Raw genomic sequence first — 26,965 nt, 5'->3', positions numbered from 1 at the left:
TAATTAAAGTAATAGTAGGGTGTTATATAGAAATTATTGGGAAAAATTAGGTTTCTCATTAAAGAATCCCGAGATGTTAATACGAAAATAATAAAAATATCGGGTGTTATTTAAATAATTTTATATTTATTTTTAAAAAAAATAGAATTGGGTGACCTATAAAGCTAAGCTCATCCTGAGCTCACCGAACTCACTTACTTCGACCAAACAATATAACGATGAAATAGTTTTTGAAACTATCCACTTCACTTTCCTCATTTACTTGCAACCCAACACGCACTATCATTCATATATATATATATATATATATATATATATATATATATAATGTTCTTCACTTGTCTGAAAAGAAAACAAACAAACAAAATAATCTCTTCACACTAATCACTCAATATCAACATTGCCATGTTATAGGTATCACCCATTTTAAGAGTTGTTTCTGTGGATAAACCTTAAAACATTCACCTCCTTCAATTGGTTAGAAATAACAATCTCCTACTACTTCCTTGATACCAATAAATCTTGCAGTACTTGCTTGTTTACAACTCAGAAGAGAGTAGAAACCAATGAGTTGGATATATTGCAATATATATTCTTCATGGTTTCTACTGTCTTCTTGAAATATTGCAACTTGCTTTACACAAGAGTTGGAAATCTAACTAATGATTGTACTGAAGTTCTGAGCTCTGCAAAGTTTTTTAACTGCTATGGAGGAAATACATAAAATAACTTGGCATATATAAGTGTGCAGGCTCCACAGCAAGTGAAAGGAAATACAATTACATAGGATGAACTGGACCTTCTTTAGAAGGATAAGTTCCACTTGTAGAATTGAAAATGATCAACAACAGCTCGGTTACAATGCATTACTTCAGCAATCTGTGCATATGCTTCTGTTTGCTTGTAATGCATAATATGCAACAGTTTATGACAAGCAATGTAATGCCATCTTCTCTGATGGAGAAAACAAGAAAAGTATAGCAATGGAAGAGATGATATTCATATGAGATGATAGTTTGGAGCTGAAAGATGATTACAATGAGACTTAGAATAAGTCATATCAGTTGTGGGACTGCATGCACATATGCAGCCACAAACAATGTTTCATGGTTTACAGGATATAATGGGTAGAATTTAATAACTAAATTGAACAGGGAAAGAAGCGGGACATGGAGGCCAAATCAATAATAGTGAGGTAGGATAAAACATGACAAATCTAAGGAAAGACATTCACTGTCCACAAAGACTCCATCAGTATATTCAAAATTATAACATCAAACCTCAATAATTTAGCATTCTATCAAATACAAGCCTTTAAAAGTGAAAAATCAGATAACCAAGAGAAGCTTATATATCATTAATAAAATGGCTAGATATTGCATCGATTATCTTGATGGATAGAATGGATGACTTCTCCTTCTTTCAAAATTTTTGCACAAAACCGAATAACTTTGCTCCACTACTAGGGGTACCAAGCACTGATATGTATCTAAATTAAATTTATGAAATTCACTTAATATTTATGACAGTGAATACATAACCATGCCATGCAATTTCCACATATAATGCTAATGCACTTATGGTCATTATGACACAAGATTGTCTATCAGTAATATTAGTCTAGTCTTCTGCAAGAAAACGTATTCCCAAGAAGACCGACATTGCTCTTCTTTAGCTTCCGAATTTTGGATGAATCACTTAATGTGATTACACCTTATTAAAGCAGTTGCATTACCATTGTTTATCAACTATCATCCATAACCATGATAGTCCAGTATTCTAACTCGATTTCTTGACCCACCCACCTTTATTGTTTAACTGTTCTAAAAATTGAAGATAAAATTGTGCAGAAGAAAAATTGCTCAAATAAAGCCACCATAATGTACTGATATCCTTTTTGAGAGAATATGGTGAAGAAGTAACATCAACCTAAAGCTACACCAAAGAAAGTCTAATTAGCAGGTGAAAATCAGAAAATATTATTTATTTATTTATTTTAGCATCAATAAAGATATTCCAAGTAATAAGATATTAATTGATACATATGAGTTAAGATCACTTATGAAATACCAATTTAATAAGGATTTAGATTTATGGCTTAACATATCACAGCAAAGAAGAAGTACATTCAAGTTATGCCTAGTAAGCAAGGGAAAGGATGCAGTACATTCCTATTTAATGCTATCAGGTTTGGAAGAGAAGCCCATATTTGACAAAATGGAATTTAAGAACCACAATACATCCAGGTAAATGTAAGAAGAATGAAAAACCTGTACCCCATGCATATATATGTAACTAATGTAAGCATGCAAAAGATTATATGATCACAGATTTCCCATGGAATTTCTTGGTTTTAGACTTTTAATCATAGGAATGCCAGAACTGATCAACTACAACAGGAAAGGAGAAGTAAGAAAAGAAGAACTCTAATAGTATGAATTAATGCCTTCACCAATATACACTTGAATTGAACAATTAGTCTTTGATTCAACCAATAAGAGTATTAAATACAGATTAAAACAAAAGGCCCTCCAAAAATTTGATTTTCATAAACCTATAGATTGTACGCAATAAAAGGATGAGCTGACATCTCAGTCTACATCAGTTTTCTGTTTAGAGGCAAGGTCCTCCAGAATATCAGCAATGTTACAGATGAGTCAGCTGTAGTATTTGATTTCTGAGATAAGTGATTATACTGCAGCTTGTCAGATCAAATTCAAACATCCTTAACCAAGCAGGTCGGGATAATGATAACTAACAGATCCAAACAAAAAACTATAAAATTAGAATTACCAAGGAGCAAATAGTTAACTTTGACAGAAACCCATTATTATCTGTCAAAATAATTATATAATCCTAAAACTCTGCACAGTTCAATTTGAACACTGTATATTAGCTAGCAACTGTGGAGAATAAAAAACATATATGTATTTACCATGTATACTGCAACCAAGTTATACATACTATGGTGCAAGTTTTCTCCATCTGGAATTGGAAACACCACTTTAACGATCCAACCACAGAAAACAGTGGGCTTGGCAGTAACTTGTGAAAAGCTGATGCATCATGAAAGAGGGTGTTCTTGGTCGCAGGCATCCTTTTTATCACATATCCAATTCTTCAATTAGTATAATCCAAATATTCCTCTGGAAAATAAGCGTGAATTTTTCCTCCTACTCTTGTTTGTACTTCTTCTGCTGCTTCTCAACGGAGTCAGGTAGAAGCGTAGTAGTCCACTATCTACTCTCCCAGGAGAACAATAGTGAACACTACGACTCCGACCAAGTCCATACTCCCTCTTCTTTCGCCAATCAGGCCTAACATTCTGAATATCACCATTAGCAGAACTTGTGTTCTTCTGTACAGAATGGTTTGCTCTGGCACAGCTGAGGCCATTTCCATTAAGTTGCATTCCATTGTCAGCACCTATGGTTTCTACACTTTTATCCTTTCGGTGATCTTTCCAAGATTCAGACAGAGACCTCTCTAGCATTTGCCCACGTTTCTTGGTAAATACCCTGAGAGGACTAGTTATACTCCAATCCAACACCTTGCTCCATCTTTGCGATCTTTTCCTACTGCTACCTGAAACAGATACCTCCGAGTTGGATTGATCATGAGCCCTCTCTCTGAAAAGGTTCCCTGAACTACTGCCTTCAGATGACAAGGGTCTCCCACATTCCAAAGGATCACCATGAGCTTTGGCAACGTCCATGTTTTCGACAGATGGATTAAGGCTTCTACCCATGACATCAGCAGGTAAACTTCTTTTTATCCTTCTAAGCCCATCTCGCTCTTCTTCATTACAAGCAAATGAACATGCTAGTGCTTTGCTCAAAACTGAACCATCCCATGAGTGTCTAGGTAGATCCCACGAGCTGCTGCTTGACTCACGGCACACCATCCACTCGCAAGAATACCGGAAGCTAGGCTTTCTCTCAAACTTCTCATTTCCCAGTTCATCTGCAAAGCTCCTGTTCCGTGAATGGTTCTTCTTGGAATCATTTCTTGTCTTCCATTTCAGTCCTTTCTTTGGCAGTATCGAACTCAACCAAAATGACACACCTTTACCCTTCAATTTCTGATCTCCCAAGGTACTGAGTTGGTCCACAACATGAGCGGCGCAATTACCATTTCCAGCAGCATCGACATCGTTCCTGGAAGCTCCAGTGCGCTGATCAATATTGACCTCAAGATGCGCATCTTTAGAGCAGTTAACACCATTAGACTCACACGCATCTACTAGGTCGACATCTTTAGTGCCATCCCTAACATCCTCCTTCACAACATTATCACCATCATCCAGTTGGAACAACAAAAGGAGCGTCTTTCTCAATCTGGCTTCACAAGGCTTCTTCTCGGCCTCAGGAGATTCAACCGAAACCTCTACTATCTCGCTCTGAGATTCCCTTACTTGATTCGAGCTCGGTTCGGCAGAACCAACAGTAGATAACCTTTCCACTAAGCAAGAAGAACAGAAGCCAGTGAAGAACTGAGATGGGTGCTTCACACAGCTCTCAAAGCTGCCATTTTCCAGATCCATCTTTGTTCCACGATCAAAGAAACCCAGAAAGAGCAAACATTTCGCAAATTGACTGCACCAGAGTCCTCAGATCAATGCATTTTAAGATCTACTTGGAAGGAATTAGGTGAAAAAAGTCAATCCAAAGCTAAAAGCTACTTGAAAACCTGCACATTTCTACAAATTTGAGATCAAATGGCCATAAACAGACCTGAGCTCCCAGATCCAAATCCATCAGGAATCGAGCTCAAGTAGAGTCTTCGGTGCAAGGTGACACAAAGAAGCGTCTTCACGTCGCCGAACTCGATGGAATCTGTCACGAATCCGATGCCCCGAAGCACCAAATCGCAGCTTTCCCCGTGATCTTCGAAACCCTAGAGCCAAAAAGACTCACATCGATCGAAGGATCTCACGGTTAGAAAATAAATTATAACCCCATTTAAATCTCGGGGGCGCTGCGATTTGGCGAGTAGCCGAAGCACAACCATAGAAAACTCCCCCTGTTCATCCATAATATAACGACAATACCACCGAGCAGCCAATCCGCTGCTGCTAATAATGACAGTAAACGGGTAAGTAGCTTCTATGAGTAGGGTAGGGGTATTTTCGAATTTTCCACAAACATGGAGATTAGGCTCTTTGTGTACCTACCGGAAGAGTAGGTGAGGAAATTAACTGACACGTGTCGTAACGATTGTAAGCGTCTAGGGCGCCGTTATAAAGTCCGCAACTGTCGGGAAGTGGGGAATAGACTCTTTTAGCCATTAATTTTGGAGATTTTGACAAAAATGGGCCTGCAAAAATTATTATTTATCAGAATGGTCCACCAATAAAATTTATTACAATTAGAGATTTATTTTGACGATCATAAAGTTAAAATGTTAAACATACTATGTGAAAGATAAAATATTTTTTTTCTTTAATAAAATACTGTATTCTAAAGCATTTTTATAAATAATAAAATCGATGTATAAGTTGTACATAAAATATTAAATATTTTAACGGTTTTAGTATTGACTTATGATCGGGCAGTTGCAAATAAATCATCTTTAATAATAAATTTATTGGGTTGACTAAAATGGTAAAAAGAAATTAAGGAGGGAAATTTTGGTCAAAAACTCTTATAATAATGGTTATCGTCGTCAACTTATTAACCCACTTTTTATTATGAATAATTATTTAAACCCACTTTTTATTATTTAGTTACACAAGAAAGTGAGTTATAAATTAACTTATTTGGTACTAACTATTTAAAGCAATATCTGTTAAAATTAATTTGAATGGTATCTATGCAAAAACTATTGATTTAAAGGATATACACAAATATAAAATTTCAAAGAGTACACATACAAATAAAGAATTTTAGAGGGGTATAGATGTAAAGTAATCTTTTTATTTTTCCTTAAAAAGTAGAAAGTATAAAAAAAATTCACATTTTCAAAAAAAAATTTCTTTTTTGATGAGATAGACATTTTAAGATGGCAAATAGAACTCTTTTTTAGTACTAAGCTTAAATGATGGACTATTTGGGTAGATTGGTTTCTTAGTTTGGTTAACTACTCTTAATTTGATGCAGATCTCTACTATTATAAAATAATAAAAATATCCTTATTAATTTTTAAATAACAATTTAAAATTATACTAATAAAATTTAATCATATGAAAGGACAAATGACCCTGAGAATAATTATTACCATAAACTTATCTTGACTCTTTATTCCAATGTCTTACGTCGTTTAAACCTTTTTGAAATCCTATATGCTCACTGACCGAGTCATTTAAATTTCAAATACTTAGGTTAAAATTGAAATGGCTCGGATGCATTTGATTGATAGAAAGTGAAGTTTAATAAAATGATCGGCTTTCGTGAAATAATTTTTTTTCTTTAAATAAAGGGAAATTAAAGCTATTTTTAGTAGGTAAGTAAGTAACATCTTTAATAATTATTTATGACCAAACGCCAAAAGTAGAAAAGTTATTAAAAATGAAGACTTTTCCCCACCAAAAAATAGAAAAGCTTGAGGGTATTTTGGGTAAGGACAATCTTGTCGCCCATCCCAAAATTTTGCTATTTTGGTGTTGTATTTTTTTTATTTATTTTTCAGTTTATGTATCATATAGTTTGCCTACTTATCGACGGAGGAAATTAAAATTAAATATTAAATTAGTTTTCCACTTATTTAGTTACATGTAAATAATACTAATTGAAATATTTCTTTATACTAGCCTTGTGACTTAAGTTATGATTAATTAAAATAAAATTCTCGATATTATTATTAAAGTTTTTATTTAGCTTTTAACTATCATCTTATACACACCTACCTAAATTAATAGCAGTAACGGGTATTCTAAACAATTAGCTAGATAGATATGATGCTTATGTTCAATTACATTTATTACTTGATAGATTTATTATTATATGAGGAATATCTCGAGACACAGGATGAGCTCGATAATTAAAAATAGCTTGTTGCGCTCAGGCATATAGTTTCTGGATATGAATCTAAGGATAATGTAGACTTTAGCATGATTTTGTACATATTATAATAATATAAATATATTATGATATGCATAATATTTATTGTGCTCTTATTCCTTTATCTTATGGGCTTATTATATTTTTGACAATATGATTCATGCATTATAAAATTATGTGTGCTTTAATTATGATGAACATAACGCGACAATAATGCTAATAGAATTTAGATATGTGAGATAGGATTATAGAACAAGCAGCATATGACCACGTAGAGTTATTATAAGATTGTTTTCTAATTTTGCTAGAGTTATCTAGAAGGTTACTAGAATGATATCGAGTAAGTTTATTCTATGCACTTGAAGATAGACTAGAGTTATCACAAAATTTTTCGTAAAACCATTACACTGGGAGTTCTTTAGTCAATATCCATTTCATAATTTAGGTTATACCATATAATATGAAATTTTGATGGATCGTGACAAATAGCTCATCTAAGAAGTTGGGAGGGTACCCACAGTTCTCGTTCAAATAGATTTATTATAAGCAAATTATTTAGGTATTAGCGGCTTAGGTTAGCAGCTCGATTTCGCTTAGTTTAATAGCTCAGCGATGTGCGCTAAGCTTAAAGAAATAGCTCAACGGCACAATGACTTAGAGTTTAAATTGAATGACTATGCCTATTAGCTAAAAGCTCAGGAAGATCTAATTGCCTTTGTATTAATAGATGATTGACTCTCTGTCTGTCTCATATCAAGTCTGTCGGTTCTTGAATGATAACAAAGAAAAAAGACAGATAACTCGGTGCTAAGAAAAAAGACAGATAACTCGTTTAGCACCGGACCACATTATTTACTACAAAGTTATATGATGAGAAAATCTCTCAAAATTTGTTTGTCCAACTCATTGAGTTCCAGATTCATGCACATTGGAGCAGTAAAGCTCAATGGGCAATGGGCAATGGGCACTGGGCAATGGGCAATGGTGGTGCAAAAATTTCCAAAGTCTATTGATTCATTTATTAGGTGCAGAGCAGTGTACACGACACAAGACCAGGAGATGGATGTAGGCCCCCTCGCTCGCCATTATTGCCATTAAAGAAGAGGCCGTGGGACTCGTAAAAATAATAACTTTATAGTACTTTCTAGGTAAGAAGAAGAACAAAAATAAAATAATAACCATATTTTTATATCCATTTTAAGATAGTACATGCATAAATATGAGGATTTTATTTAAAATAATAAAGTGTTAAATTTATCTATATTTTTATTGAAACTCTTTATATAATGCTTTACTTGATTTAATTTTATAAAATCTCAGGTGCTCTTTTAACTTAAGTATTTATCCAATGTCGAATTTAATAATTCTTATTAGAAACAAAATTATAAAAATTAGATAAATTTTTTAATACATCTAAAATAATATCGATTAAATTTTATCTGTATTTAAATTAATATGACAAAAAAATAAACAGCTTCACTTTAGTCGAGACAATAGAAGGAATAAGTATTTAAACTGAAAGTATATAAAAATTGTATGAAAAGTAGTAATTAGTAAAGAGAAAAATATCCTACAAGCCACTACATAAGATATTGAGATTACTGACTATTTAAATAATAACTATTATTTCTCATATATATAGGGCCTTATATGGCCACCATTTGTGAAGCCCAAAATAATAATACCTGAGAGGGGGTTTAATGGGCTTTCTTGATGAGCATTTTTGTAGGCAAGAAAGAGGCCCAGATATTAATCCTAGATGTCATTGATTGCGTTTTCTTTTTAATGCACTTCTAAAGGAAGAAGAAGAAGAAGAAGAAGAAGAAGAAGAAGGTTCTATATGAATAAATGACATCTTTTTTTTATAGGGTATTATCCTTATTTAAGAAGAAAAAAAAATAAATCAGGATGTAAATTGTAAATTACCTTCATGTGGTTAATACATAGTTGCTCATAATTGATGTTATAGGAGCAGTATGATTTTAGTATAACCAAAGGGGGTAATTAAAAATTTACCCTATTTAAATTATTTGAAAAAGTAAATGGACTCAACGTGGCATTGTAGCGCTTGTAGCTATCTCTTCTGCCAAGCGGACTTCAGAGCCCCCAGAACGCGGACTTAAACTCCGGCTCATAGTATTTTTGCGCCAAGACAAAATAGACAGGGATTGGAGAAACCCACTTTTGCACCCAAAAGGAATTAACCCATAGCGAGTGGTACGTTAGAGGCATGTCTACCCGGGTCGCTTTTCAGTGGGACTGGTCTTGACAGCTGGATGGGAGCACGTGTCGCTGTCGTTGTAAGCTTTGGGCTCGGCTTGAGCTGGCTTAAACTCGAGAGGGGGAGGCAGGGACGGAGCACGTGACTCACCCCGATGTGCCTCGAGATTCCAATAAAGCACGCACGAGACGTGGACGGTGGGTGATCGGTAATCTTGACGGAAACGGACCGTCCATAAGTAAAGAGCGAAGCAATTTAAAATCACTACTGTTTAATCTCAAAATTATAAAATATAATTTTAAGTATTTGTTAAATATAGGGTTAATAAATTACTTATAGAAGAGAACACGACAGGGGGGAGAGGTCCCTATCGTTCCCACGTGCCATCGCACGTGCTACGTACGGGAGGCGTCCAAATACGGCTCCCCTAGTGAGCCGAGCCAGTAAGCCGCAGCCGGCTTCACCAATCTCGATGCGATAGAGAGAAACCGTACGTTAAAGCAGGTCCCCACTCCGTTTACTCTCTTGCCCGTTGTCTCCATTAGTGGAGCTCTCTCTCTCTCTCCCCCCTATCTATTTATCTATCCGAAGAATTCGTCGAATAAGCCCTATCCGACGCTGTTATTCCTCCAGATCTATCCCTCCTCCGGCGAATTCGAGCTTGGAGATCGATTCGTCGCAATCCCGCGGCTCGAAACTGCTGCATTTTATCAAGCTTTCCACTGATCCAGTTCTCTGCATGCTTGGATCGGAGGATTCAGGTGAGCAATTTTGAAACCTGCAGCTTCGATTTGTGTGTCTTTGATTTCTCCTGCCTTCTTTTGCTGCATTGGTTTGATTTTACCTGATTTTCAACTTTTCTTATATTTTTGAGCAAGAAGCTAAAAGTTGAGAGCTTAATTTTAGCTTGTTTAGTTACCAGTTCTAGCTTTGAGCTCGGATAGAGCTTAAAGATTGCATATTTATTGCTTTAATGCAACGTTTAGTGAAAGATTTGCAACGGAGTTGCTGTTTTTATAGTTGCATGCGGTGAATTGCACTTGCTTCATGACGTTTACTTGAGGTTCTTAAATTCTAATTTTTAGATCCGTCAAAAAATGACAGTTTTGTATCTCTCTATTTTCTGAACCAGCTCAAGACTACACTCTAATTGATTCGAAAAGCAGATATAAATTAATTTAACTACAAAATCTAGACTGAAGGAAGTAAAGAGCTTCTGTGCGTTTTGGATCACTGTCACATAGGTTGGCATAGGTGCACTTATAATGTACTCAGTCCAATATTTTTAATTAGGTGGGTGGGTCCTTGAAGTGTTGTAATTTTCATATTTTAGCTAGTTGTGCTTTGTCAACCTATACCATTGAAGATTTGATTACGTTTTCGATCAAGTCCCATCACAGAGGTCGATTTCTAGCAACTCCCATGTCTATTCTTAGCTTTCCTATACTGATCTAGGCACCTAGCTATTATTTTGAGCATGGGACCCTTCATCTTTAGGAATTTAGAAGATAAGCTTCCCAATTTGACATGACTTAGCTTCTATGATCAAGAGTTCTTTTAATGAGTTTTCCTGTTCAATTCTAAAGAGCTTTTGATGCTAAATTTGATATCTGACGATTGGATTTCAAGATGAGTTGGAATGGTTATATTGATGAAAGTTTTGGTGCACTTTGAATTGGTGAGATCAGGTGGCAGATGTAACATGCAATGATGGAAGCTGAAATTTGTTCCTCTCGGGTTCTATCGCCTTCTCGAGAAGAAAGTGGAGATGAGGAGCTCTCAGTGCTTCCCAGGCACACTAAAGTTATTGTCACTGGTAACAACAGAACAAAGTCTGTTCTTGTTGGGCTGCAAGGTGTTGTGAAGAAGGCTGTTGGTCTTGGTGGCTGGCATTGGCTGGTAAAAAGAAAAAAATCTTTCATCTCATCTCTGAATGTTTATCTTCTAATTTCGCACAATTATCCCATCTGTCAACCTGTTAGATACATTCAACGATGTCCATAGATACCTGTTTAGATATTAACATCTCTATCTGCTAAATAGTAGCAGAATCCATATAATTAAAAAAAAAATTCCAAGGATTTATGGCAATACTAATTTCAGAACTCAAGCCATATTTAAAGTTCCCTTTAATGCATTTACAACTGTAGTTAGGAGAAGAAGATTTTGCTGGTTGCTGGTTGTTTTAAAGCTTCGTTACATGTTTTCCTCAAAAGATTTTGTGCACTAATTTAGGTAGAAAAAGATAAAAACGGATGCATTAATTGCATGCAGCTGAGATTAATTTATGAGGTTGCTATAACAAGAGTATTGGTCCTAAGGATCTAATTAAAAGACATTCGAATGCACCCACCCACAGATCTAGGCTCTAAGCTTTTCTGAGTATCATCTTGATTTGTGATTTTAGTGTGATTTAGTGTCGTTGTTATAACAAAATTTTTACCACAAACTGTAAAAAAAAATCTTTTCTACCACAATTAAATCTCATAACATATTTGTTGGGCTGCAGGTCCTTAAGAATGGGGTAGAGGTGAAGCTGCAGAGGAATGCTTTGAGCGTGTTAGAACCTCCAACTGGTAATGAAGTTGACGATGATTTTGACTGGGATAACTCCTTTTGCAGCAGCTCCGACATGGGAGAAAAAGACATTGATTATTGTAAGATAGTAATTTACTTCCCAAAAATAATGCATTTATATAACCTGCTAATCTTATCTGTATATTCTATTTTCAACAGCTAGCATAGACTACCAGAAACCAACAAAGCCAAGGGTTAGGCACACAAGACCATGGACATCCTCTGCAAAGTGCAGCAGCCGTAGCAGCCGCAAAGATGTTCACTCATATGCCTTCAAGCCGCAATTGGTAATAATAATACATCGCCAAATCTTATGTCTTATTGTTGGTGATGATAATATCACAAACATAGTCCTTAGAGGATCCCGGATCTATGTCAGAGAAAAATTACTACTTTGTTATTGGATAGAGCTAGATGCATTTCCTGTTGATAAGAAAGGTTCCATTCCCAATGTCTGCATCAAGAATTTGTGCTAACACTCTTTTAAATCTTGAACCAGAGAGTAAACTTGGCAAAACTTGGGACAGCCACTTTGTGGAGATACTGGAGGCATTTCAATCTCGTATGTTTCTTTGTCGTCTCTATCTTTTGATCCTTTGGCGTTCTCATATCTGCACCATGTAAACAATTCATTATTTTTCTGCAAAGCTAGTATCTAATAGAAAATGATCAAATGATTCAGGTAAGCATTAACCCCAACCCCTCAAAGGAGCAACTCCTGCAGGGTGTGCAGCACCACTTCATCTCTCAGGTACCCACCCATATATTTATTTATTCCAACTAACATCCCCCCCGCTAATTCCTTAACAAAATTTGCAAGAAGACAAAACACCTCTCACATGTGATCAAAATCTCATTTACACTCGTCCAATTGCAAAAGCAATTGGATGAGATGCAGGTCATTGTGGGCTTCATTCACACTGCCAGAAGATTGAAAACACTCCACTCCTAGGTTAGGGAGGGGGAAGTGTGTGTATCTCTCTAGGAGCTGTATCACAAAAAGGGGGATGTAAGCATAAAACCAAAGAGGAAGACTAGAGAAGACAAACCTTTCTTTTATCATATTGGAAGCCTAAGTCTAATCTCAAATTTTCCTAATTGCTGGGTCCAATTTACAATATAATAATATACAGTTGCAGCATAGTTGAAAGACAAAACCCTAACGTGCTTGGACGTGGCCGGATGTGAGGCAAATAGGAAGAGTCCAAACGGAAAAGCATCTGGGCTCACTACTTTTGACCTTTAAAATAATTAGAGCAAGGACATCTTTTTTCTTTCTGGTCCTCGAAGTTCGTAAATTTTTTCTTTTTTAAAAAAGAGGCAGTGGGCAGTGGACAGTGGACAGGACGTGCTATGGTCAGTCTGGTTGGTTGTTGGGCAGTGTGCAGTTCAGACAAATGAAGACCGTAAGAGGACGGCATCTCCATTAAAGAAATAGTGGCCCTAAATTTAACCCTAAACTCCACTTTGTCTTTTGTGGAGGGCCCTAGAAAAATAACACCAGGTCTCCAGCCTTGATTCACAAAGATTTACTTGTACTATTGGAGATCTTCTCTGCTCCCTTAGCCTTTTTTTTTTTTTTTTTTTTTTTTTTTTTTCTAGTGTTGGATCTTCTATCACCTATTAAAATCTCGAAATAGATGTAAAGCGTCTTTTGACCAAAGTGAGTCTTCTTATGAACTCACCTGTTAAAATGTTTCAGAATTATTATTTTTTATATAGAAGCAGAAGGCTGAAATGTTCAGTAGACAGTAGATCCTCTTTCTGTGTTGGATCTTCTATCACCTGTTAAAATGTCCAAAGAGATGTAAGCAGTTCTCAAGTTTTTAATCAATAAATTAAGCACATAAAAAGTAGTTGTGTCTTGAACTAAACTGGGCTATAGATCATCTTAATCGCACAGCTCATTGATATATGCTATGTTAATCTCTTTCTGAGATGAATCTAATTGTGTGACTTCAACCATCGAATGGAAAACGGAATTCAAGTAAGCTTTCAAACAATGTCATCAGTCATTGTCATAAAGAGAGCAAACGCTAACAAATAAAATTTACTAGTATATATGTTGAAAGAAGAGGAAATCATTCTTACCAGAAATAGAGGTATATTGACGAGTAATCCACCATTAGCTCTCCATTTGAGGCTCTTGCATTCACCAATCACCATGATCGGTAGGATGGATTTGATGATTATTTCAATAATATTTCTAAAAGGTTGATCACCTAATAGCCCACATACTAAGAAACATTGATCAGGAGAAATCCTTATGATAAAGCCCATCATTAGTTACAGAATGATAATTTGCATGCATGGCCTCTTTGTTGGCATAGGATAAATAACAGTTTTATTCAAGTCCACATAACCATCGGCATTGGTCGCCAGCACCTGGAGAACAACAATTTTTTAGCAATGTAACATTGTAACAGACAGTTTACGTTTCCTTTTTTTTTGCTTTTAGAGTAATTTTTCGTTACTATCTCCTTTGTGACACTTCAAAAGTAGACTTGGTGCAGAAGGGTATTATCTAAAAGACTAAAACTGACTCATAAACAAAGGAACATAAAGAAAAGAAAATAGTTTGTAAGCTACAAATAGCTGAATTCCCCTGTACAAAACTACTAGAAACAGAAGAGGAGCGAAGCTAAAAGGCAGTTACTTCAAAATGAAATCATATCTTGGTAATGATTATGAAGAACTTTCTTGCAAAAAGAAAAAAAAATACGGTTTATAGCAGCTTATAGGCAGTTCATGGAAGGAAAAATGACAGTGATTTATGTACGCTTACCTTAGAAAGTAAATACCAGATTGATCTACTCATGACCAGCACTGATATACCATTATCCACTAGCATGTTAATGGAAGTGCTGGCAGAATGTAAAGGCTGCCATCTCGAATATAGAGAACAAGGCATGCGTGTTGTGAAAGACAAAAATGTTTTATTTGACATACAACAACACTTAATGCAATCTATTACCTACATAACAACTTAAGCTTTTTGAGAAGCTTAAGTAATTAGTCAGTTCACATGGTGCAGTTACAAGATTTTTAGGTTCTCAGATGAATCTCGCCAACTCCTTTCAATTTCCATCTATAATTTCTGTTCTGGTGCTGAGTGAATGATCACATATCCTGTTATCTACTTATTGGTCAGAATCTTATTCTGACAAACTACTAACCAAATAATGACTTCTGCTTTAATTTCCACTACTCTGATCGTTGTGCCATCCTCTCAAAGAATCTTCAAATCTCATCTTCTGGCTCATCTGCCCTATCCTAATTCCTAACATGGTCACTGAGTCGTTGCTCTGATCTTTGCTTTGTGTTCTGTAGTAGGACGATATTTGCACCTTGCACATCATGTTTCCTGAGAAGTAGGTTATATAAAGCTAACTAAGTAGCCCACTTCTCCAGGCACTAAGTTTGTGTTTTCCTTCATAAAGCCATCCATCAAAAGGGCAGATTTTGAGTTTTTGACATACCCGGAGTAAAGTTTTCCAGAACCAACCAAGCCAACATTACTATAGATATATCTGGTTGAAACGAGGGCAATTCATCAGATTTTTTTCCCACATAGACCGAGAGCCCTCTTAAAGATGGATATCTTTATTCATTGGATAATAAGGCTCAACATATAGTAGATTACAGGTTGATAACTTGATATTAGGGGGCTAATGCCTAATAGCTCAGCAGAAGGTGCTACTTTTCTTCAGAATAGCAGATAGCAATAGTTGGAAATCTTAAACCATCCAACATGTTTTTCTAGGACAAGTAGTTCAGTTGAGGAGAGCCTATTTTAGCCCTCTATATCAAAATGACAAAGATATATATATATATATATATATACAAACAATGCGTTAAATCCCCAACCAACTTGAGACTTGAAGATGCCTTAGACTATTATTTGTTCTATAATGCATTTGTGTTTGATTTATGTGTAATTTAATTGGACAACTAGTTGCATGGCTAACGGTGATGTTGATCCTATTACTGCAGAAAGTTTTAGCCTCCCGTAGAGAAATAATTGTATTTGGATTTCTCTACATAATGCAAATACATGGAGAGAAAGAAAAGGCATCCACAAATAAACAAAAATAATGTCCAATGCATTCTCAAATGGAATTGATTCCCTTAATTCTTTTACCCATCTAGTAGTAGTAACTATAATAAACTACAGTCAAATAAACCTCTTCCTACGGTATATCTCTGGAAGTAGAAAAAAATAAATGCAATCAGAAAACTTTCATTTTAAGTTGTCAGAATAAAAGGGATGTTCCTTTAACTTGTATCAGCAAAGAGTACGAAAGGAGGATGTACTAGCCATATGAAAATTAGCAGGCCTCTATATGATTCAGTGAGAAAAATTTTGGGGCTTGCCTTTTAGTGAGTGCAAAGAAATAAACTGAAAAAAATTAATTAACCTCACTCCAAGTCTCGTGAGCTTAAAACAAGATCAATAATATTGATTTAGCTGCAGTACTGAAGTTGAGACATGAGACTGACCTGTTCCTGCTATTATTCGATCAATAGCAGAAAGCATTGCAAGAACTATCGTGAGTCTTCATGAACGTGAACTGAAACAAAACAGAAAAAGCAATATCTCTCGGTAAGTCAGTTACAAAAGCAGTTTCCAAAATAGAATTATTTCAAGCCTAAAATAATCACCTGAATTTAATCAAATGAAAAGTGTTTTACCAAGCATTTGCAAAATAATTTGTTCAGAACAGATAATCTGAACAGCATGACATAATAATATAATATAATCTTGGTATATTTTTCAGCTTGGCATGTTCATAGATGAGAACCCTATTTAAGCATGACATGGAAACAATAAGAAAGTCATAAATTTCTGGACTTCAACAGAAACAATGCTCCAAAGTAAAAAAAAAAATAATGCTACAGTCGTACTTGTTAGTTGTTACCAGTCAAACACAATTCTCAGGATTTCAACAGAAGTAATGCACCTTTTGATGGAGAAAGAGAAAAACGATAATTTAATGCAGTTGCATTGTTTTAGCTCTTAACATAGAAATTTATGATAGTCTACAATAAAAGGGAGAACTGAGCACATAATCATTTTGCATAGCAAAACTTTAAAGAACATCAAAAAATCAAGCCATCTATGAGTTCCTACCTAGGAGATGAGCGCCAAAACTGGTCTAGTAGAGAAGACCAAGAAGTCACACAGAAGATTGTCTACACTTGACAATAGTCATACTGGGTTGCAACCATTAGATGTCGCCGCCAGGAAATCAATTTACATAATCAAATCTGTTTTTACTTAATGCTAAATCATCATCTGGGTATATCATTTCAGATTCCCCCATTGATGTAATGAGCAGTTTTAACATTATATACATATCTGAAGTTTGTGGATATGACTTATCATTAGATACGAACGCATGAACTGTACCACAAATCTCTATCCAACTACAACCGGGCACCTTGTTGCCAGACCTAGTCCTCATCATTCTTCTTACCATTGCAACATCTTCCCAAAATCCTACAGCTGCAAAAACATTAGACATGAGCAGAAAATTCACAGGCTTATGTGGTTCTAATTTGAAAAGCCTATTTGCAGCCCACATTGCCAACTTAGTGTTACGATGGACCTTGCACGCACCAATAAAAGCTCCAAGAACATTTGCATCAGATTCAACACACATATTCACAAGGACATCATAAGCATCATCAAGCCGACCAGCTCTCCCTAGTAAATCAACCAAACAAGCATAATGTCGTGAGTTTGGTTCAATTAAGTATTCCTTACTCATAGAAACAAAATATTTTAACCCTGCTTCCACCAGTCCAGCATGACTACAAGCAGAGAGAACCCCTAGAAAGGCAACTCCATCTGGCCTTATGCCTTCTTGCAACATTTTCTCAAACATAGTTATAGCATCCTTGGCAAGGCCATGATAAGCATAAGATGAAACTATCGTCGACCATGTAACTAGATCAGGCCCAGAAATTGAATAGAAGGATTTCACAGCATCACTAATTAATCCAATCTTGGCATATACCCTAATAAGAGCATTGCCTATTGATGTAAAAGATTGAAAACCATTTTTTATGACATGATTGTGGACTTGAGCAGCCTCATTGGTAGCTGCCATATTGGCACAAGAACTAATAACACTAGCAAGTGTTAACTCATCAGGTTTCAAGCTAGCTCCAAGCATCTGGTGAAGAAGCATCATAGCCTCTTTTCCTTCACCAAATTGCCCATAACCGACAATCATAGCGTTCCAAGAGACAACATTCTGAGATCCCACTGAATCAAAAACCTCACGGGCATCTTTAATCTCACCACATTTGGCATACATATTAACTAGCGCACTACTAACAACTAAATCAACATCAAGACCCAACTTTATAACAATACCATGAGTCAGCCTTCCTAATTTACAAGACTCTAAGGAACTACAAGCACTAAGCAAGCTACTAAAGGTAAACCCATCACCAATAAATCCGTCAAACCTCATTAACATGAATACATCAAAAGCTTCATTTCCAAGACCATTCAAAGCATAGCCCGATACCATCACATTCCACAACACCAAATCTCTAAAAGATATTTCATCAAACACCCTGCGAGCTTCCCTAGCGAACTCACACTTCGAGTAAGCACTGACAAGAGAGCTACATATGTAAGCATCGGACAAGTACCCAGATTTTACAAGAAGACAATGAACTTGTTTTCCCATCAGCATATCATTTAGTCTGACACAGGAGCTAAGGAGGTAAAGAGCAGTTCTCCGATCAAGGCTTATCATGCTCGACTTCGTCTTGCTGTAAGGATCAAGAAAGGAAGGATGGAAATTGAACAGTTTGGCATCAAATCCGCAACCAGGCGTCCTATAGAACCGATGATGACAAGAAAGGTTGCGTCTTTGGGGCATTTCATCGAACAGTGAGCGTGCGAGGCTGAGGGGAACATAGTTGGAACGGAGAGAGGTGTGGAGATGGTTGGGCAGTTTCAGTTTAAGCATGGGAAGGTGCAATGGTTTCTGTGGGTGGAGGTGGGCATGCTAGGGAACCCGAGTGAAGAAGAAGCGCGAGAGAGAGACAGAGGAGAGCCGTGGAGTTGGGGAAAGATTAATAAGGAGCCAAAGCTGAGACATCCGAAGTGGATACTCGACCAATATTAGAAAGGGTTAATTACATCTGGACCATGAATTATAGAACATTTTCATATAAGACCCTCTTATTTACTTTCAATTTTTTTGGGTAACATTTTGATCCCTCAACTATCTAAATTTTACATAGTTAACGATTAATGCGTAACTAAAAATAAATGAGAAGATCTATATAGAAAATGACAACAGTTTAGAGGCTCGCGGGTGTAATTATTCCTGTTAGGAAAGTCACTTCGTAGAAAACATGAACTAAGCTCCCTTACTCATTAAAATTCATATAGGAGAAAATTATATTTCACATCGTACATTTCACGACTAATATATTGCTCACATATGACAATAATAAATATAAATACTATAGGCTTTGGGCAATGGCAAGGAGGAGAATAATATCGCCTTTGACTCGAGCAACAAAATAGTGGACAAACGAATGATCTCCAAGGAGATGACCCTTGCCATGCCTACTCCAGGCAACAGACATACGATGGTCACCAACACGAGAAACCAATAATATCTTCACCAATATATACCCCTAGCCACAAAGAGCATTTCCATTCAAATGCTCAATAGTACCCACTCCTATAATGATGCACTCCTAAGTAAGAAACCCACCTCCTCCTCTACTTCAATCACATTAAAGTGGCATAGGAAAAGTCATGAAAAGCACTTACCTCTACTCATCCACCTCCCCTCAACCTTCCCACTTGTTCCCTCTTTCAAAGCATTTACTTCCATTGTGAGGACAAAGATCACAAAGCATCCTCCTGTAAAAAGCCTTATCCATTGCTTTCAAGTGTGGGAAATTGGGGCATAGAAGTTTCTTCTACTGCTATCTCTATATAATGAAAACCTTGATCAAAGAGAAAAAAGATGCAATATACCTACCATTATCCTTGCCGCCGACTGACTAGTTTCCGTCGAAGGTATTGAATTCGCCCTCCTCAGATATGTGCAAACCAAAAGATGGTAACGGAAATTGGAGAGGGATGTTTCGCCTCTTTTCTCTCTTGGGAGCTCCTATGTGAGACTACTTTCCGAGGCCAATTCTCTGTGCTGATGGAGAATTTATCCTCACGCTATGATTTGTAGATCAAGGTGTCACCTCGATTTCCCGTTCTTACTGTGTTTCGATCACCTTCCACAAACTCCTTCTCATCAATTGGTGAGCCAAAGCAGTTAAGAGATGATTTTCAACTTTGAAATCCCAAAATTTTAGATTCTAACTATTATTGGCTTAAGGAGATGACCCACTTTCTGGCGATCATCTTCTGTGAAAACCTCACAGACATCCCAGATCGAATATAGGTGATGGCTGGGATCTACCAACACTGCGAGGATGTTCAAATCAATTCCTTCGCCCATAGCGGCTCAGAAAGATTTATGTCCCAACTAGGATGTATGGTATGATATCCTGGGTGATACTCTGAGAACAAAGTCACCAGAGAAGCTAGAATCATTATGAGTGCCGTGATCACCGCCCTAGTTGTGGATGTACTCTTAAGATTGATCAATCTTGCAATGCAAAGTTTCATTATCAAGGGCACGAGTCCTCGAAGGACAAATGATACTATCCTACCCTCTAAGGCCGATGAAGCCTTGGTCATCAACCTGAAATATATTCATTCTCCTTTTATTCCAATACATCTCAGGGCTTAAAGTAAACTTCAATAAGTCCTACATAATAGGATGTGATCGGAATGGATCTAACAAAAGGAACGAAAATATTACGATGCTCAGTGAGTCACTTCCCTATCAAATACTCCCTTTTGGATTCCGACTAAGATTCTTCACAAAATTGACTCCATCAAGAAGGGAGTCTTGTGGCAGGGAAGCCAAACTCAAAAGGGATTTCACTGCTTGGTGAATTTGGGAACATGTCTACAAAAGCAAGGATCATTGGGGCCTTAAAATTCTCAATCCTCCATCTCAAAATACTACCCTATTAACTAAATGATGGTGAAAACTCAACAGAGGGAAGAAAAGCTTAGCCTCCATAGTATAGTAAGAAGATCCAACTTAGATGATCTATCCTAGATAAGCATTTGACCAATGAGTGTGATTAGATTATTTGGATATTTACCCCAGGTGGAATACACACCATAAAATCTCTCTACAATCTCATTAACTTATGACTACAGTCAAGGTCCATCTAGTTATCTCATCTCAATAGACTGCACACTTTCCCACATTTGGAGGAAGTGGGAGCTCTATTACCTTCTAAGAGCTCCATATTGAGATGTCCTTACAAGAAGCAAATACTAATAAATATAATTTTTCTAGAGAAGTGAAAAAGCCAAGGATCATGCTTAGTGTTTTCTCTTACCATCACCATCCTTATAATTGCATGATCTACTAAAATACTTGTCTTAAAATATCCAACATGAGTAACAAATTTGAAGACACCATATATATGCAAATTTACCATCCAAAGTCAATGCATCAAACGTTAAATATGTTAATATAAACACTGCACAATAGTTCCTAAAATTGCAACAAATATACATCTTGGAAGACACTTTTGACTTTGACATAAAAAGCCACATTCAAAAGAGAAGCCTCTTAAATTAGCAGCTGTTCTTTTTTTTCTTTTTTTTTCCATTACATATTTTTACCATCACTATACAAAGAATAACTTTGATTATTTCTCGCACCAACTAATAAAAAAAACTACTCAGTGTTGCTGCAGTTTTCTTTCCTTTTCCTGCTTCTGGATATGTACAGTCGTTTGAAGCAGCGAAGAAAAGCAGAGTAGACCTTAAGGTCTCACTTCCTGTGTCACAACTTTGTTCTGCACAAGGTGATGAGAGGTGAAACAAAACAAAGTCTATCAGAGACCTTGCTTTGACAATTGATGAATTTTTCATATCATATCTCTGCTAGAGTACCAGATGTAACACTTTTAGCATCAGTCCCATTTTGCTAGACAATATTGACAAGATAAGCACCGCAAGATTTCTTGCCTCCTTTCTAAATTTCTCTGGGTTCTATTCTTGAGGACGAGTCCTGACGTGCTAGTTCATAGTCAGGCCCTTGACTGTCATTACTCCTTTCCACATGAGTTGAACACAAGAAGAAGAAGGAAGAGGTGTATATGGTGATGTGCCATAAGCTGCAGTCAACAAAAATATCTTTAGCAACGAAGATCCTTCTAAGGATCAGCTTTACTGGAGTAATATAGGAATATAAAATTTATGAGGAATGCGACTGTTATTTTTCCCTCCGATGTACAAACAATTAATGATGATTGAATTTGAATAGTGCAAATATGAATGGACATAGGAAAAACGATGAGCAGAAGGGATATCCTTTTCAGCTGACTACTCTGACAAATTTAGAACAAATTAAAGATAAAAAATTTGGATCTGTCAAGTCTTACCTATGCCAAATCCAATAACTGTTATTTTTTTCGAGTTTCCAGCTTGTAGCTGCCAAAGCTAATGCAATAAATCCCAGGAGCAGAAACGGCCAGCGGAATCTTTTGGTCAGTGTTTTCACAAGATTCCATAACAGGCCTCTCAAATTTTGCCATCTGGAGCAGAGTTGGACAAGTTCTTAAGAGTTAAGAAAGTTTACACTCGATAGAAACAAAAAATTGCTTGAGAATGTAAAAATTTCCGACAGAATAATTTTCAAGTGCTTAAGTTAGAAGAAAAGCTATCAACTTCTGGTCAAACATACATTCTACAATATAATCTTCTTCTAGAGAAAAAGCAATATCAGTTATTACATTTATATATTGTAAGATTAGATTTCCTTGAAGCTTACCGTTCTGACATATTAAAGTCAAGCCCTTGCAGACAGTACATCAATCTTCGTGCTGCAGAAAATTCTAATAACCATCCAATAAGAAGGCCAAGAGAGCCAATCGCTATTACAATTCCAATATTTGCAGACCTGTTTAATTGTGCCGTGTTCTTAAAATAGACTTAAAGAGAGTTGAAAACGATGTAGAGAGTATCTATTCAACATAAGTACCTGGTTGCACCAGTCGCAGCTAAAAGAGCAGTGAGAATGAATACAGCTGTGTGGATCGCTCTCTTTGAAGTCTCATTAATTGTAGCCATATATATGAAAGTGCCAACAACAGCCATGAAAGAAAGCCAAAAGTCGAGAAACTGAAGATAGATCAAGATCACTATCACCAAATCATTTAGGAACTTAAAGAGGAGGGAAATAATACAGATAATCTCCTAAGCAAGAAATAGTAGCAAAACTTAATAAATATCAAATTCTAGTCATAAATGTAAGATAATTTCCTTTCCGAATGACAACAATCAACCAATAGATTATCCTATGACTAGAACAAGGACTACTCTTCTCTATTCGTCAGTGTCATTATCATCGCCATAACACATAGGGAGAGTACAACTTAAGATATTTGACATTCTGAGTATATGACCATATGTCTCTTAGAATATAAATAAAAAAACCATCATTCTCTAACAACGTAAAAGTCCCGAGTTTGAATCCTATTAGGTATATCTATTGTTTAAAATATAACTTCCCCATTTAAGTCAAGTCCATTTATTTGAGCCTAATGAGGAGTATTAAAATAACTTACGTCACAACTCGAAATTAGAATTATGACTGGAGATGTACCCCAATGGAATTGAGATACAAGAAGCTTTACTATTAGATTACAAAAATCTACAATATAAATTAACAACTCCCCTGACTCGACATTAGAAGTATATTGATTATTTCCCAATAACCAAATCCTTTTTTCTATAAATATTGCATATTTAATTCCATCCATAAACCCATTTTCTTTCTTATAAATTCTAATTCTTACTATTCATATGTTATGGTATGAATATACCAAGGTTCGTCAGATCAGCCGATCCATTATGGATCTGACTCAAATCTTACCTGGGGACATCAATTCCCTAGCCAAAACTCTTTATCTTTCTCACTCTTTCTCTCTTTCTCTCTCATTTTCTCTCCTCACCATATAACCATTATTTCTAATGGAGAGATCTAACTCTGCCGAACTCCCACGACACAGATCTAACTCCAGCAAACTCTGACGAACTCCAATATATAACTTTTTAATTTTATTTCTTTATTTCTCAGTTTTTGAACTTTTTTTTCACCCTCTCCCTCTTTTTCTTCTCTTTCTTCTTCTCCTTCACTGCACCATAATTTTTCACTTTTTCTTTCTTTTTGAATTTTTTTTCTTTTGGTTTTTGATAGCGCAGCAAAGACTAAGTCATTGACTTAGCTTTCTCTCACCTGTATGCTGTTAGGATTTGTTATACCAACCTTTAGTTTGTGGATTTTGTAACCTCCTGACTGATTTGTTTTTAATACAAAGAAGGAGCCTCTTAGCTTTCTTAAGCCGAGAGTACTCATTTCTTAACATGGTATCAGACGTTTTTCTGGTCAATAGCCAATCCGATCCACTCATGGACTCCACCTCCACTACTCTGCTGCCATTAAACACCCTTGTTCATCTCATCACCATCAAATTGAGTTCCAGTAACTCTCTTCTGTGGAAGAATCAGTTTACTCCTCTACTAACCAGTCAAGGATTGATTCGTTATGTCAATGGGAATGATACGCCACTGGCTTTGACGATACTCGACAAGGATGGTGCCGAGTTATCCAATCCTGCTTATAATACTTGGCATGCTGGAGATCAGCCACTACTTAGTCTGATTTACTCCTCTCTGTCTGAAGAAGCTATGGCAGAAATCCTCAGTGTTACTACATCGAGAGAGGCTTGGATTGCTCTTGAGACTTCATTCCCAAACAAGTCAAAAGCACGGGAGATCCATTTGAAGGACAAACGCCAAATGCTCCGGAAAGGCACCCACACTGTATCGGAGTATGCTCGCCTCTTCAAGAGCTCCTGGGATCGGTTGTTGGCGATCGGATATACCATTGACCATACCGACATAGTACATTGGTTCCTTTGAGGGTTCGGTGCTGACTTTGCCAACTTCTCAACCACGATGAGGTTGCAATTCCCTTTTTCCAAACTTCACTGACTTGGTGTCTAAGGCCATTAGCCATGACATTTTTATTCGCTCTCGATGTTGCTGCCCCAGCTCAAGTCGCCTATACTGCTCAATATTGGGATGAATTTGGTCGTACACTAATGTGTGATGAGTGGATTACACGAAACAGAAGAAATATAATTAATTTTCTGGTGTACTCAGGCATAGAGATAATAATTTTGAATTATGTGGATGCTACCGGTCATTTTAAAAGTACAAATTATATTTTTCAGTTGATAAATGGGTGATGCAAATCTAGTATGAATGCAATGTTTTGGAGAACAATCGACCCAAACAAGTAACTAAAGTAAAATATAGTAAGCAATAATTGATAAGAAGTTAATTGATTAAAATGATCACTACTAGATGGAAGGAGAGAAAACCACTCAGATAAGGCAGTAGCTTCCTCAACTCTCAAATAGGTACGTTGATAGTAGAAAGGCCTAAAATATGGTGTAAGAAAAGACTTTAGAGTTTAGATTTACAAATAAATAGAATAATAATGATTTTACTTTGAAACCAAGTCCTCCTCTTCACGTCCGGGCACCCAAAGATTCTTTCACTACTGGAATCTTCTGGACAGCAACAGTAACCAATGAAAAGTAGAGATTGAAGAATAAGAGAGGTTTAAAGAGAAAGTAGAAGAGATTAGAAAAAAATCTTAAGATAGAGTAGGAGAAAGGGAGAGCAAGAAAGAGAGAAAAAAAAGACCACAGGGGAGAAAGTGAGAGATCTCAAATAAATCTTGTTCCAAATCGTTCCTTGTTTCTCATGCAATAACCCTTAAATAGGTTAAAAACTTTGATTCTAGCTGACTCTAATATAACTTATTTCCTAATAGGACTCTAATTGATCATCTTACCTAGATTGACTAACCCAATTTAGGTAATAAATCAATGTGGACATCCCCCACATATAAGCTTACCATAACTATCAATTGAGATTCTAATAGAAATTTATTTCCTGATAGGATTCTAATTGATTAAGTTTTACCTAAATTGACTAACCAAATTTAGGTAATAACTCAATGCGGACATCACCCGCATATAGGCTTACCACATCTATCAATTGACTAATTCAATTAATTATTTGAATTAAAAATCAACTCAACAAATTGAATGTGAAAATAAGTTAAGCCTAATTAGATCAATTAGGCCAAAATTGGACTCAAGCAACTTTATTTTGGTTAAATTGAAGATGATGCCCACATCAATGAGGCAGTAGAAGAAATTGATGAAAAAATGGTAGTCCAAATAATTACTGATAATAAGACAAATTACAAGGCTGCTGGACAATTACTTACGATAGAAAGACAATATTTATATTGGACGCCATAAGCTGAACATTATCTTAATCTCATGTTGGAAAATATTGTAAAAAATCCTAAAATTAACAGTCATACATGAAGGTCAAAAGTTGACAAACTTCATATATAATCATTGTTGGTTCTTAATTTATTTAGGTAGATGATTGGTGGTAGAGAGATTATCAAACCCGGCTTCACTAGATTTGCTATTCATTTTCTAGCATTGGAGAGCATAATCCGATATAAAGATGAAATTATACAGGTATTTACATCAGTAGAGTGATCTACAAAAATTAAGAATATAAAACCTAAAGATCAAAATTTAGGTAAAACTTTGAAGGAACTTAGAAATGCATTTTAGTATAATATTACAATTGCCACCACAATATTTAAGTCTCTTGTCAAGGTATTATGACTTGTAGATAGTAACGACAAGTCTGAGATGTGTTTCTTATACGAGACTATGGACTTAGCAAAAAAAATAAATAAAAATAGATGTGGGCAAAAATTATAAGAAGTGGTCAAAGTTGATTGACTCCAAATATAACAAACAACTAAATAGAGATATACACACTGCTGGTAAGTATTAATTTATTTTTATTTAAATATTTTAAAATTTGAATACTCATGAATTTTAAACTACAAATTTCTATAGGATATTTTCTTAATCCAAAATTTTAACTCTCTAAAAATGTCATTAATGATACTGAAGTCTTACTAAGAGTTAA

General features: G+C 35.9%; 4 protein-coding genes across 16 annotated transcripts in view; 1 reads left to right on the top strand and 3 right to left on the bottom strand.

The window, feature by feature from the left end:
* Window positions 1-2,462: 2,462 nt before the first annotated feature.
* Window positions 2,463-4,964, bottom strand: LOC140783341 (uncharacterized). Of its 2 annotated transcripts, none has more exons than XM_073130211.1 (2): window positions 4,734-4,964; window positions 2,463-4,595 (listed from the first exon to the last, which is right to left on the bottom strand). In XM_073130211.1, exon 2 carries the CDS (start codon window positions 4,541-4,543, stop codon window positions 3,125-3,127), a length of 1,419 nt encoding a protein of 472 aa, XP_072986312.1. In that variant the 5' UTR covers window positions 4,544-4,595; window positions 4,734-4,964; the 3' UTR covers window positions 2,463-3,124. The 2 variants fall into 2 exon arrangements, with proteins under 2 accessions (XP_072986312.1, XP_072986311.1); XM_073130210.1 differs by having other exon boundaries at window positions 2,463-4,631; window positions 4,734-4,963.
* Window positions 4,965-9,746: 4,782 nt separating this feature from the next.
* On the top strand, window positions 9,747-12,894 carry LOC140784488 (uncharacterized). Its single transcript, XM_073131935.1, has 7 exons — window positions 9,747-9,980; window positions 10,908-11,118; window positions 11,729-11,876; window positions 11,956-12,083; window positions 12,296-12,358; window positions 12,479-12,547; window positions 12,677-12,894. Exons 2-7 carry the CDS (start codon window positions 10,927-10,929, stop codon window positions 12,746-12,748), a joined length of 672 nt encoding a protein of 223 aa, XP_072988036.1. The 5' UTR covers window positions 9,747-9,980; window positions 10,908-10,926; the 3' UTR covers window positions 12,749-12,894.
* On the bottom strand, window positions 12,020-19,593 carry LOC140784486 (pentatricopeptide repeat-containing protein At2g46050, mitochondrial). 7 transcript variants are annotated; one of them, XM_073131933.1, is made up of 6 exons: window positions 17,417-19,593; window positions 17,207-17,302; window positions 16,297-16,367; window positions 13,888-14,181; window positions 13,482-13,581; window positions 12,020-12,407 (listed from the first exon to the last, which is right to left on the bottom strand). In XM_073131933.1, the coding sequence occupies exons 1-3, from the start codon at window positions 18,783-18,785 to the stop codon at window positions 16,342-16,344; spliced, it is 1,491 nt and encodes a 496-aa protein (XP_072988034.1). In that variant the 5' UTR covers window positions 18,786-19,593; the 3' UTR covers window positions 12,020-12,407; window positions 13,482-13,581; window positions 13,888-14,181; window positions 16,297-16,341. The 7 variants fall into 7 exon arrangements, with proteins under 7 accessions (XP_072988034.1, XP_072988030.1, XP_072988032.1 ...); XM_073131929.1 differs by having other exon boundaries at window positions 16,928-19,593; XM_073131931.1 differs by having other exon boundaries at window positions 17,207-19,593.
* Window positions 19,594-21,341: 1,748 nt separating this feature from the next.
* The window catches only part of LOC140785034 (uncharacterized), a 37,274-nt gene continuing 31,650 nt past the window's right edge, over window positions 21,342-26,965 (bottom strand). For 5 of the 6 annotated variants that reach the window (XM_073132724.1, XM_073132726.1, XM_073132725.1 and 2 more), the window contains 4 exons: window positions 22,908-23,047; window positions 22,698-22,826; window positions 22,309-22,461; window positions 21,342-22,041 (listed from right to left, as the gene is read on the bottom strand). In XM_073132724.1, the coding sequence (XP_072988825.1) occupies window positions 21,900-22,041; window positions 22,309-22,461; window positions 22,698-22,826; window positions 22,908-23,047 (564 nt within the window). In that variant the 3' untranslated portion in view covers window positions 21,342-21,899. Of the gene's footprint in view, window positions 22,042-22,308; window positions 22,462-22,697; window positions 22,827-22,907; window positions 23,048-23,071; window positions 25,030-26,965 lie in introns of those variants that run through there. The other variant, XM_073132729.1, reaches the window with a different exon arrangement.

Source organism: Typha latifolia, chromosome 3, assembly GCF_019914945.1.
Source record: "Typha latifolia isolate L0001 chromosome 3, TyphaL0001v2, whole genome shotgun sequence".
In the NCBI taxonomy this organism is placed as follows: Eukaryota; Viridiplantae; Streptophyta; class Magnoliopsida; order Poales; family Typhaceae; genus Typha; species Typha latifolia.
This window is presented reverse-complemented; position numbering and strand designations above follow the sequence as displayed.